The 14,043-nt window shown below is 35.8% G+C and overlaps 1 protein-coding gene across 1 annotated transcript in view; it reads left to right on the forward strand.

Moving 5' to 3' along the window:
• The window catches only part of LOC111089175 (protein giant-lens-like), a 41,668-nt gene extending 27,902 nt beyond the window's left edge, over window positions 1-13,766 (forward strand). Inside the window, exons 2-3 of the mRNA XM_022401144.1 lie at window positions 9,737-9,928; window positions 13,236-13,766. Coding sequence (XP_022256852.1) covers window positions 9,737-9,928; window positions 13,236-13,448 — 405 coding nt within the window. The 3' untranslated portion in view covers window positions 13,449-13,766. The remainder of the gene's footprint in view (window positions 1-9,736; window positions 9,929-13,235) is intronic.
• The last annotated feature ends 277 nt before the right edge of the window (window positions 13,767-14,043 follow it).

A 14,043-nucleotide genomic window follows, 5' to 3' on the forward strand; every position in this document is an offset into this window, starting at 1 on the left:
GTTCATAATGTGTTGCCACACAGAAGGGTACAAGATAAGTTCTATAATGTGTTGCCACACAGAAGGGTAACAAGATAAGTTCTATAATGTGTTTGCCACACAGAAGGGGTAACCAGATAAGTTCCATAATGTGTTTGCCACACAGAAGGGTAACAAGATAAGTTCCATAATGTGTTTGCCACACAGAAGGGGTAACAAGATAAGTTCTATAATGTGTTTGCCACACAGAAGGGGTAACCAGATAAGTTCCATAATGTGTTTGCCACACAGAAGGGGTAACTAGATAAGTTCCATAATGTGTTTGCCACACAGAAGGGGTAACAAGATAAGTTTTATAATGTATTTGCCACACAGAAGGGGTAACAAGTTCTTATAAAGCCAAAAGGTGCCCGAATCAGCCCGAATCGTAACTACAATTATGGGGAAATAAATGTAGGGGCCCAATTAACTTTTATGCGGGGGGTGGGCACCTTTCATAGTTAAGTCTCTGGTTATATGGTATGCCGTTTTTCAACACAGGACAGGTTTATAGAGTCAAATAACAAGAGCAGTAATATTACGCGAGGTTGATGTTTAACACTAAGCTGATCAGTACACATTTGGTAGAGATGACTTAATACAGGCATGACATTTAAATAAGGATTATGGTCACCACGAACAGCAACCGACATTGTTTGCTTAAAATTAGGTTACGGGTAAGATTTAGAATCACTTGTCCGGATGCGACGCGTCTCCGGTGAACGTGCAGCCCACTCCCCTCTTTTCAAGAAATGTGCCCATAATGCGAAGTGTGGCATTAACGGAAAGTAAAGGTCTGGCATTAACATTGGATGATTAACCAATTATTTGTTAGAATCACGATCACGCATTGGATGACTAACCAATTATTTGTTAGAATCACGATCACACATTGGATGACTAACCAATTATTTGTTAGAATCACAATCACACATTGGATGACTAACCAATTATTTGTTAGAATCACAATCACGCATTGGATGATTAACCAATTATTTGTTAAGATCACAATCAAACGTGGATGGAAGAAAACTAGAGAACTGAGAATCCAATGATCATGTGTGGATGGAAGAAAACCAGATAAATGGGAATCCAATGATCATGTGTGGATGGAAGAAAACCACAGAACTGGGAATCCAATGATCATGTGCCACACATGATCATTGAATTCCCAGTTCTGTGGTTTTCTTCCATCCGCACATGATCATTGGATTCCCAGTTCTGTGGTTTTCTTCCATCCACACATGATCATTGGATTCCCAGTTCTGTGGTTTTCTTCCATCCAATGATATGAGCATTATGATATCCTTGAGGTCAGTATTGGTATACCCACAAAAAGGATTCAATTACATAGTACACTATGGGTATACCACACAACTGATTCATGTTCAAGTATGTAGTACATTATGGGTGTACCGACAAAAAGGATTCAAGTATGTAGTACACTATGGGTATACCCACAAAACTGGTTCATGTTCAAGTATGTAGTACATTATGGGTGTACCGACAAAAAGGATTCAAGTATGTAGTACATTATGGGTATACCCACAAAACTGATTCATGTTCAAGTATGTAGTACATTATGGGTGTACCGACAAAAAGGATTCAAGTATGTAGTACATTATGGGTATACCCACAAAACTGATTCATGTTCAAGTATGTAGTACATTATGGGTATACCCACAAAACTGGTTCATGTTCAAGTATGTAGTACATTATGGGTATACCCACAAAACTGGTTCATGTTCAAGTATGTAGTACATTATGGGTATACTCACAAAACTGGTTCATGTTCAAGTATGTAGTACATTATGGGTATACCCACAAAACTGGTTCATGTTCAAGAACGTAGTAACGGGCCGATACGTTTTTCCAAAACACTGTTTTACAAGGCGTGTTACCTTTTAGCCCTGTACAATCAAATAATCCGCTTCATCATAGTTTTTATGACGAGAGGGCTCAGATGAAAATATTGGTATTTCAAGTACAGGTCATTGTTTTAAACACATTCTTTACAAACGTCCACCATTAAAACACGTGCAATGCTTCCTTTTTTCATTTTAAAGTTTAGGTCAGGTGATGATAAAGTTAAGCGATGACCAACATAATAGCCGTTATGTCAATGTTCACTCACTTTTCCTTTTATGTGATTTAAAGGTCTAATTTTGCCTGACTAGTTTTAAACGTTCTCTGCAAGTCTAGTCCAGACTTGAAACAATCCCCAATAGTCGCGGCAGTTTTAAACGTTCTCTGGTCCAGACTTAAAACTATCCCCAATAGCCGCGGCAGTTTTAAATGTTCTCTGCAAGTCTGGTCCAGACTTGAAACAATCCCCAATAGCCGCGGCAGTTTTAAACGTTCTCTGGTCCAGACTTGAAACAATCCCCAATAGTCGCGGCAGTTTTAAACGTTCTCTGGTCCAGACTTGAAACAATCCCCAATAGTCGCGGCACTTGAAATTCTTTTAGGCAGGATTAGAGTAAATTAATTTATGAGATCTTTGTTTTATTTCTTTATTTATTAGCTATATTTCTGTGTGCCAGCAATACCAAGAGTGGGACACGCGTATACCCGATTCGATTTTATTACTCATCAAGATCTCCACAAGACTTCCCTCATATTGAAATTCTTTTAGGCAGGATTAGAATAAATTAATCGATGGGATCTTGGGCAAGATCAAATATATCAATCGAAAGGGCTTGACCTCCTGAGTCCAAAACTGTAATTAGATCTCAAATCGGTCAAGAGATGACGAAGCTATAAATTAAAAGTTTGAACTTCATAAAAATAAAATAAAACTCGGAGCCGTTCTATGAGCCGTTATGCCACGGCTAAAATCAAACCATTCAATCTCGTAGTTTAGGTAAAACAGTAAATACGTGTTACTATACCTAGTCTACTTATCAGTAGCTTTTTAGTTTTAGAAGTCTACACCGGTTTCTATTACAAGTACCAAGCAGGAGTAGTTTTTAATGCAAACTGTTCAAATTAGGTTTAGCTGAAAATTCTTGGTCTGAAATTCTGTTCCGAAACTATCTATCTTTTCGTTGTTGTTTTTCTATACAGAATAGTTTAACGTAGAAAACTTTGTAGTTTCCTTACCACACCTGACCTCTACATCTGGAAGCACAGGTGTTTGTTGTCAAGTTTAAAACTATTCGTCGGAACATTAGGAACTGTGACAACGGTACAAGCTTCCTGAATTTCTGTTCTACATTCAGAGGCTTTTGCCCATATTTGGATTGATCCACATCGGCTAAAACAACCTCTTGGGCGTCACCCCCTAAGACTGGTTCTAACTTTGGTCTCAACATAAATCTCACCAAGCTTGTTAGTTATCAACGTCTAGAAAAGGAAGCTTCCCATTAATTACTTGTGTAAAACAAACACCCCGTTCAGAAGAACAAATAACATATGTTAAATGTTTTCACTGAATCTTAAAAACTTGTTGTTCGTAAACTGCTTGTGTTGCTATCAATGGGCATCAATACAAAGGAACTTGTTTTCCAACGCTTACAAAAGTTGAATGAATGAAACACGTTTGTTTTCCGGTACACGTATTTCATATATATAAAAGTAGGCTCAATATATAAATCAACATGGCATCTTCATTCTATACTTTACCGGAAAGAAAGGGTTATTTAGTAACAATGAAAATATATGTATATAAATCTATTGAAGTGAAAAGCCTTGCTAGTGTACGTTATTATGAAATTATATAAACCAGTAGTCGTGTGATTAAAGGTTTAATTAGACAGGTACTACCTACTTTAATCATTTACCCTTTAATATAATGTTGTTGTTTCATATGGGCACTACTAAACGCAAGGTACTTTACTTCTAATATGACGATTTGTCATACTGGCACTACTAAACGCAAGGTACTTTACTTCTAATATGACGATTTGTCATACTGGCACTACTAAACGTAAGGTACTTTACTTCTAATATGACGATTTGTCATACTGGCACTACTAAACGTAAGGTACTTTACTTATAATATGACGATTTATCATACTGGCACTACTAAACGCAAGGTACTTTACTTCTAATATGACGATTTGTCATACTGGCACTACTAGAAGCAAGGTACTTTACTTCTAATATGACGATTTATCATACTGGCACTACTAAACGCAAGGTACTTTACTTATAATATGACGATTTGTCATACTGGCACTACCAAACGCAAGGTACTTGACCTCGAATATGGTAGTTGGTCATTATTGCACCACTAAACGTAAGGTACCCATTCTCCAGTCTTGTATTTAGTACCTTCTCAATGGAAGGTACTTGTTCGCTTGCTGGGTGTTTCAGATTGTTACTTCCTGAAGGTGACCAGACTGGCATTATTTATTGTGTAAGATGTTTACCAGAAAACTAGCCTATATCTCCGTACATAGAGTAGTGTATTAATATAAGTCTATTTTTTTTTAATTAACTCTACACAAGTCCTGATCAAGTAAAATCCTGAATAATCATGTATATGTTTCTACTGCATAAGAATACTAATATTTCACAACTAAACACAAATATACAACATAAATACATATTCTTCATCCACATTAAGTTGTAGCGAATTACGACACTATATAAGTTTAACTAGAGCAGATAAAAGTACTACCGCATTTGCCCGATTATAGGGCGATCTCGAATATAAGGCGACACCATTTTCAGAAACCATGGGGGAAAAAATTTAGTGTCATAACGTCCTTTTTAGGTTCGCAAAATCAGTACTATAATTGAACAACTTGCAGGTGGATTAGATGAAAGAATTAGCGATGACCTTCAGCGAACATCTGGCGCGCATGCTATCTGAACATTTAGGAATGCGACAGGCTAGAGTAGGGGAAGGGGTCTGTGGTCGGCTGCGATTATAAGGCAACTATGAATCTTACAGCCTAATTATTAATAAAAAAAAACAAATATCGCCTTATAATCGGGTCAATACGGTAGTTCCTTAACTATTTTAATCGCTTTAACTCGACTGATAATATTATTTGTAACTGCCATCTGTTGGAATTAAACACGTATCACCAAGAGTGCACTACTAGGTTTTTCTGTATTTTAATTTAATGATAAGGAACACACTTTTAGAAAATAAAGTTTCGAGACGACTTGGATCGGTAATGAAAGAAACCTTATTACGAGTAACAAATGTACAACGTTTCGACAAGATTTCGTACCTGATGATGACAAAAGGTTATCGAAACGTTGTACATTTGTTACTTATAATAAAGTTTCTTTCACTACCCATTCAAAACGTCTCCAGGCTTTATTAACGCGAATTTTTAGCAGCTTCCAATGTTCGTCGCAGAAATAAATGTTTACATTAAAATGTGATTAGAGGAATATTAAACCAGTGTTGGAATATAGTATTTAGAACTAAGTAGTTGTTGTCCAGGTAATAACTGTGGGCATTTATTTGATTTGATGTTTTCCAGGCCAACAACTACCCAACATTACATTTACAGAATAACTCCTTGAAACAAAAAAGAAATTACTTCGTGTGGTGCAATATGTGTACCCCACCGATTTATATGTTAAAATAAAATAAATCTATAGTTTGAGGATTAAACAAAATGTTTTTGAACGAGCAACGTGATGGCAGGAACATGTAATTAAAGATCTCCTGGAATTATAACATTCTCAAGATATCAGTTGTACCATTACAACAGTTTATCTTGTACTATTGTTTCAATATCAGTGACATTAGCAATATCACAGAATTTAGTTAATTCGAACTGTTTATTTCCGTTGGCCTGTTTTACACGAATCAAAGAGATGTCCTCGAACTTAGTCTTTCTCCTTGAAAACGTGTTGTATTTTTCTAACTCCCCAGTATCTGATCTTTTTTAGGTTTTATCTCAATGCCCTTTACGACAGTCGGATACGTTTATCAACGCTTAACTTACACTCTCGGGAGAGCGGGAAAAGCTGCCTTTTGTAAGTTGGAACATGCGTGAATAAATCAATAATAATCCAGATCCATGAACTAATCATCACGTTTATCTAACGTAACAGAGTTTGACCAGTCAAACTTGTTCAACCATAAAAAACGCAGTACTCAGAACTTTCAACCACGCGTTAGGTTTAACTAAACCGTTTACTTCCCAACTGCCTGATAACGAGAGTGCAGTATAACCAAACGATTCTTGCGCTAACCCTAAACAAGTCTATGTCTCAACGACGAACTAGTTATCAATCAAAGCTAGCTATACTATTTATAGTAACCAATATATTTATAACACAAAGAAACGGTAGATATGTTGTGTGTGTGTCATTTCATAAAACAATTTGTTTTATTCTTCTTTTCAGATTTTACAACTATTTCAGATTATTTACTGATTACAGTAACGGTTTCGTAGCTTTCAGCCAAGTTTCTTTTCACCTTAAAACAATACAGTTTAAACAAAAACATCGTATTTTATAAAATCACAGCAAACTGTATAATCTCTGAATGAAATCAGAAATAGATTAATTGGACAATAAAATATAAACTGTAAAAATATAGTATAAAATTCTAATGTACTTATCAGTAAACTAAAAAGTTCAAGATTACTAATTATATATCTAGTACAAAGTTCGATAAAACACAACATCTACTACATTGTCTCGTGAGTCTGGGAATGTTTGTTTGTCTCTTTGAAGTTAAGCAAAAAAACACGGTTTCAAGCGTTGTAAATCTACTGACATGCCATTGTACCACTTGGGGGCTGAGGGAATGAAAATAAATACTAAATAAAACTGGATCAATGTTTCCATTTTAGTTGGTGTATACAGATTTTTTAAACACTTCTCAAGTACTACTACTCAAACGTTTTATTTCGAGCTTTAAGCTTTATTAGATAAATATATGCCAACTGAAACAAACAATACTATCATATACACACAAAAATTTCAAACAACAATGTCTAAAACAAAAAGCGTCGCACATAATGTGTATGTTAATTTATATTGCATCATCATCAAAAATAAATAATTGCAATTAAATTGTCTATTTATGATTACTCGAGTATATTATTACAATAAATACAAAAGAAAAGCGTATCAGTTGTACAATACACTAGTATTTTGTATTTGCTTTAAATACGGTCCTTTCATGTTTGTTGTTAATCGCCAAACTACACAATGGACGATCTGTTCTCTGCACACCACAGGTATCGAGGCCCAATTTTTAGCGTTATAAGACCTCAGACTCATCACTGAGACTCGTATTGCAATTCAGCCACTTCCTCAGTTTTAATGTAAGCCCATATAGCCTCAACAGTATTCAGACCAGGGTATTATGCAGGTCAAGTCATGACTGCAGTTACTCCTTCAATCTTGTTTTTTCTCCCATTTATTATTTTATAACATTTTCCGCATGCTAGCGATCGCTGTATTGCTGGAAGATGAACCCCTGCCCAAAATGTCTTGTTCCTGATTAAAGTACATGACGTATAAGAACCTAACTGTACCTGCCAGCAGTCAAGGTGCCATCATTGGCTGAGATACAGCTCACATGTGTATTGGTTCCTCAGCATGCTTTATTGTTGATACTGTTCTCCTTTGTCCAGCTTGTACTGTAGTTTCACCTCAGCCTATCACATGAAGTAGCCCTGACCAGCCGAAACTTTGGTATCTACATGTTTTCATATGGTATTTCTGTCCTGAGAATCATGAGTACATCCACTACACTACTTCTAGGAATAGTACGAGTGTCTGTACTTTTATAGGCATTATACTGATATAACACTATAAAACTGATGAGATGACAGCCAATCCCAGCGTTAGTTATCAGCATGCGACTATACTCCGCCAATCCCAGCATTAGTTATCAGCACGTGACTATACTCTGATGTAGCTCATTTTCATAGAGTAAGTTATAATCACTTAGATTACTGTTTTCACAATCACTTCTCATACTGTATATAAACGAAGTAAATTCTTTAGCCTCACAATAACATTTGGAAAGAAAATAACAAAACAGCTACATGCAACGATATTACTCTGAGTACAGTATCATTGTCACACTGAAGTAAGACAGAAATGATTCATAATCTAGCATTACGCTAAACTACGGGTAAGACAGACACGATTCATAATGTAGCATTACTACTAGACTATGGGTAAGACAGACACGATTCATAATGTAGTAGTACTGCTAGACTGGGATAAAACAGACATGATTCATAATGTAGCATTACTGCTAGGCTGGGTTAAAACAGCCATGATTCATAATGTAGCATTACTGCTAGGCTGGGTTAAAACAGCCATGATTCATAATGTAGCATTACTGCTAGGCTGGGGGTAAGACAGCCATGATTCATAATGTAGCATTACTGCTAGACTACGGGTAAGACAGCCATGATTCATAATGCAGCATTACTGCTAGACTGGGTTAAAACAGACATGATTCATAATGTAGCATTACTGCTAGATTACGGGTAAGACAGACATGATTCATAATGCAGCATTACTGCTAGTCTGGGGGGTAAAACAGATAATGATTCATAATGTAGCATTACTGCTAGACTGGGATAAAACAGACATGATTCATAATGTAGCATTACTGCTAGACTGGGATAAAACAGACACGATTCATAATGTAGCATTACTGCTAGACTGGGATAAAACAGACATGATTCATAATGTAGCATTACTGCTAGACTGGGATAAAACAGACATGATTCATAATGTAGCATTACTGCTAGACTGGGGTAAGACAGCCATGATTCATAATGTACCATTACTGCTAGACTGGGATAAAACAGACATGATTCATAATGTAGCATTACTGCTAGACTGGGGTAAAACAGGCATGATTCATAATGTAGCATTACTGCTAGACTGGGGGTAAAACAGGCATGATTCATAATGTAGCATTACTGCTAGACTACGGGTAAGACAGCCATGATTCATAATGTAGCATTGCTGCTAGGCTGGGGGTATGGCATACAGCCAGATATGGGCAATTTTATCTTTTATTAATCACAAATCTGCACAATATCGTTGTCAGACTGTAAGACAGACAAATCTAACGACATTATTTACAGAGCAGATACAGTTTTATGAAGCGACGTTGTTTAGTGTACATCAAACTACCGCTAGGACTACTTTTACGTGCACTATTCAGCAGTAGGAGGATAAGCTTTCTTTACGTGCGATATCTTAGTAAGCAAGATAAGCCGCTTATGTAACTTAGACTGTGTGCTCTGCCTATCCTTCTTTTACAAATATTTATCTAAAAGACCAGTCAAAGTACATCGTAAGTTACTCAAGAAGCTTAGACGGAAACATCCTTTTTAAAACATCTTAAACAAATGCAGTTGGTGTTCAGCGAACAAGCAGAACAAACTTCAATTAATATGCATCTCTACGAACCAGTTACTTAACACAGCCGTAGAGCAAAGCAGTTGAAAACCAATCAGCACAAAGACAATTGATGACTTAAAATAAATATAATGACTATTATTTTATTTATATTATTATTCAGTTGTTATTATTTCAAAGAAACGTCTCTTGAAATATGAGAATATTTTTAATCTTATTCTTTCTTAATAACGATATAATAAATCTTGAACTTTTGAAAAACGTTACATGTATCGATTTGTAAATGAACTAATAAATAGTGGTAGCGAAGACTCGCCAGTACAAGATAAATACAAGTTCATCTATACTAAGGAACTAATAAACCTTTCGTACGAAATATGTTATGGTTATTTATTTATCAAAGAATTCTGAAGACGATCTTCCTGAATGTGGACAGTGGTCAGTGTGTAACAGAGTCGACGTATACTCCGTGCCGTGGGTTGAACGTCGATGTCGATGTCCAGGGAAGAAGACGTGCTCTATGTCCTTGAACGACCAAGACGGACATACGGTGATAGCGAAGACTCGCCAGTATAAGGTACATACGACTCCATACTAACGAACAAACTTTTTATTTGTTTGGCTAAATTTGTATTGAAGCCAGGCTATGTTTAGTTTAACTTAAATTACATATATGGTTTGGGTAAATGTTTATGTAACGACATAATAATATTGATACGTTATTAATGACTGGTAATATGTATTATTAACCAAGTTCCTACATTGTCTTTACATACAACGCAAAACGCATTTATGTTACTAACTCCTAAAAAATACTTTTATACTGATTACTAATAAAACATGAAAAACTACGATAGACGAGTATCGTACCAATATTTTATTGTTTGTGATATGTATGTTGGAGGTTAACCGGAACACACCTTCCGGTTAACCTCCAACATACATATCACAAACAATAAAATATTCACACTTTCCGGTTAACCTCCAACATACATATCACAAACAATAAAATATTCACTCTTTCTGGTTAACCTCCAACATACGTGTCACAAACAATAAAATATTCACACTTTCCAGTTAACCTCCAACATACGTGAGGTTCGTTAAGAAAATTAACGCTTTTTTCGTCGCAAAGGAACTGAAACTAGAGATAATTGAGGCGTGAATAAAATGTAATATATATATATTTTGGAATGTGGTACATGTTCAAATAGTAATTGTATTGAAGTGAATTTATGTAAATAGGACATAGAAATTTATAAATCATGATAGAGGGTAGTATATTGTGTCATAAGGCAGTCAAAATAAATATATGATCTTAGATAGTATTTGAAACGGAAGAAGGTATTTAAGACAATAACAGGATTATAATTCATAACTAGAGGTTTGTTAGATTCTGATAAGTTACGCTGTATTGTAATATGTATGTTGGAGGTTAACTGGAAAGTGTGAATATTTTATTGTTTGTGATTTCTCTGCACGTACCAACACTTCCTCTTCAGTCGTTGGTTCTATGTAGCTGATCTTAATCATTCGTGTATCATTCCAACTGCCGTTTCGTTACAGCGGAAAGTCCACCACATAGAGCAAGACTGATCTAACATTACATTTTCGTAGTCTCTTCTTCGACTCTCTTGTTTTTCGCTGATGATGTCTAAAATAAGTGAACTCCTTTATATGTTTCAACTCTTTGTCTTCTACGTTGATGCATATTCTGGAAGCTTCCTCTGATCGTGAAATTACCGTTGTCTTAGTTTTATTGACAGTTATTCACAATATTTTCTTTTATCAACAAACCAGCTAAGTAACCGTTGCGTCTCGTCTATTATTACAAATTATATCTACATTAACCTTCTGTATCAGTAATTAGGCCTACCTCTCTCGTAAAGCGTATAAACAAAACCTTGTCGTACGCCTCTGTTAACTTTTAACCAACTGCTTCATTCTCGGTCAGTTCGAACTGACTCCACTATAATTTCTTCCGGATTGTGATATCTGTTTGGTTTAACAAAATCCTGGACAGGATCTGCATTAATTCGTAATAGTCACAAGTGTTTTCAAAGTATGTGAAGCAAACGTGTGTAATCTTATAAAACAATTTTGATCTTCTGTTTAATTCTATTGAAATGTAACTGAGTGAGCTGTTTGTCTTCACTCCACAGCTTGTTGGCCACATTTTTAGATCTGAGGGGAGGACAGCAGAGATTCTGATGGGTAAAATCGAAGGAAAAAAAGCGAGACGCAGATAGTAAATTACATTCCTCAATGGCATTAGAAAATGGATTGAGGATAAGAAACTTGAATCAGGAATCGTTGACCCTCAGAATTGAGGACGACATCACGATTGAATGATTGAGAACCAGAGCTCTATAACCCAGTACATACGATATTATTATGTCCTAACACTATTTGGGTAGTTTAATGTCGAGGTTTATTATGTTCTGACACTATTTGGGTTGTTTAATATTGAGGTTGTTTCGAATCAGTTTGTCTTATTACTTTGAAATATGAATATAGCCCCCATTAAATTAGTTTTTGGGCCTGAAGTTAGTTGTTAAACTGCAGGTTGCTTTAACTATTTTAGTGTCTGACTCGCTGTATACAACATGACTAACCACTACCCATTAAATTAGTTTTTGGGCCTGAAGTTAGTTGTTAAACTGCAGGTTGTTTTAACTATCTTAGTGTCTGACTCGCTGTATACAACATGACTAACCACTACCCATTAAATTAGTTTTTGGGCCTGAAGTTAGTTGTATTTTAAAATACTTACAGTTTGCGGTGAGCAGGCAAATGAATACCTATGTGCTACTCCAGTAGGCACTGTATAGGAGTGATGTTTTATAATGTAAGGAGAACTTTTCTTGGGACAGACGCACTGCATTGTTTGCTGTGTCGTATTGTCAGGGTTTTCAACATAAGTCCATGTGACGTCACGGATATATCGACAAACCGGGAGTTTTCGGACGGGCTCGCAGATCTGGAAGTAAAACTAGTGGTTAGTCATGTTGTATACAGCGAGTCAGACACTAAAACAGTTAAAACAACCTGCAGTTTAATCAACTCGTGTATTTTAAACACACTACAACAAGATATACCACGTTATTAACACACTCCATTTGGAGACTTATAAACACAGTATGACGAGTTGAACGGGTTTATTAACATACTCCATTTGGAGACTGTTAAACACAGTATGACGAGTTGTACGGGTTTATTAACATACTCCATTTGGAGACTGTTAAACACAGTATGGCGAGTTGAACGGGTTTATTAACATACTCCATTTGGAGACTTTTAAACACAGTATGGCGAGTTGTACGAGTTTATTAACATACTCCATTTTGAGACTGTTAAACACAGTATGACGACTTGTACGAGTTTACTAACACACTCCATTCGGAGACAGTCGAGATCTCAAATTTAAGAAACACCGTAAATGAAAAAGCTAATTCATTGGTTATAAAATGTATTAATTTATATCTCTGCTAAACCCTACAGCGGTTATTTTATTACGTGATCTAAGAATACAAATACAATCAAAAATATTCCAATATACTAAGTCTGTGTTCGACCTATGATCTTTATTATGAAGTTAATTATTTTTCCATATTATTAAACCAGCACAGACAAATTCCAAAGCTGCAAACCATAGTCTCGCCATCTAGGAAATGTTTTTAGAACTATCATTTTAATTTTGACGACTAGTACAAAGTCTGGTGTGTATTTGTCTGAAGATATAAATATAAGTTAGGAAACTTAAATAAAAAAAGCAAGTACTTAATGTTAAAATCAACTACTGTCAAACAAAACATATTTCGTTATTTATCATAACTTAATCGCTGAAAAGCTTGTAAAAAAAGAACTGTTGGTATAAACGTTACAATTTCTAATTCTTATAGCCCCTACTGTGCCAGAGAAAAGAGCCATGCCGCTTATTCTCCGTGCGAAAGCGATCAGAAGTGGAAGATGTGAACACGGACACTTTGTGCCACTGTCCTCATGGACACGTGTGTCCACACAACCACAAGGATTCATCCGTCATTCTAGAACCCAGCCATCACAGGAGCCGAATACGAACCTATAGTGGTTACTGCACGTCGGATGTAGACTGATAAAACCTCACGTGGTCTCGAGATAGTCGTTCTCGACCGACTGCAAGTAAGCGTGGTGAAAATTCGTGACTTAAGTGCAGTCACTCAAGAAATTGTACAATGAAGTCACTCTCTAAAATACGCTGTGAACATCGACACATTCCAAGGTTGGAACGGTTAAACACCTTCTAACACCTTCCAGGGTTAAACACCTTCCAAGGTTACTTGTGATTTACTAGAATTAGGATGGAAGCCATTTTGGAAATCTGAACTGATATTTCGAACTCAAGAGGGAGTAAAGAATTGAACTTGATCTCAAGAAAATGCCATAAAACTTTATTTTCGCCAAAACAATACTCCGACAAAAAAAAAAAAAGGACAATCAACCAGGCTAGATAAAACTGGTGAGTCGGAATTAACCAATGGTAACGAGATGCAAGTAATATATAGAATTATTATTACACGTAATATAAGTCCTAAGTTAACCATATTTTTTACGTTCTTAACAGTGCATAATAAAATATTTGTCAACCATTTCTTAACTCTCCCGAGATCTCGGACACCAAACGTTCAAGTTCTAAATTTATATATACCACTCTTTATAAGAAATGATACT

Source organism: Limulus polyphemus, unplaced genomic scaffold (assembly GCF_000517525.1).
Source record: "Limulus polyphemus unplaced genomic scaffold, Limulus_polyphemus-2.1.2 Scaffold5442, whole genome shotgun sequence".
Taxonomy (NCBI): domain Eukaryota; kingdom Metazoa; phylum Arthropoda; class Merostomata; order Xiphosura; family Limulidae; genus Limulus; species Limulus polyphemus.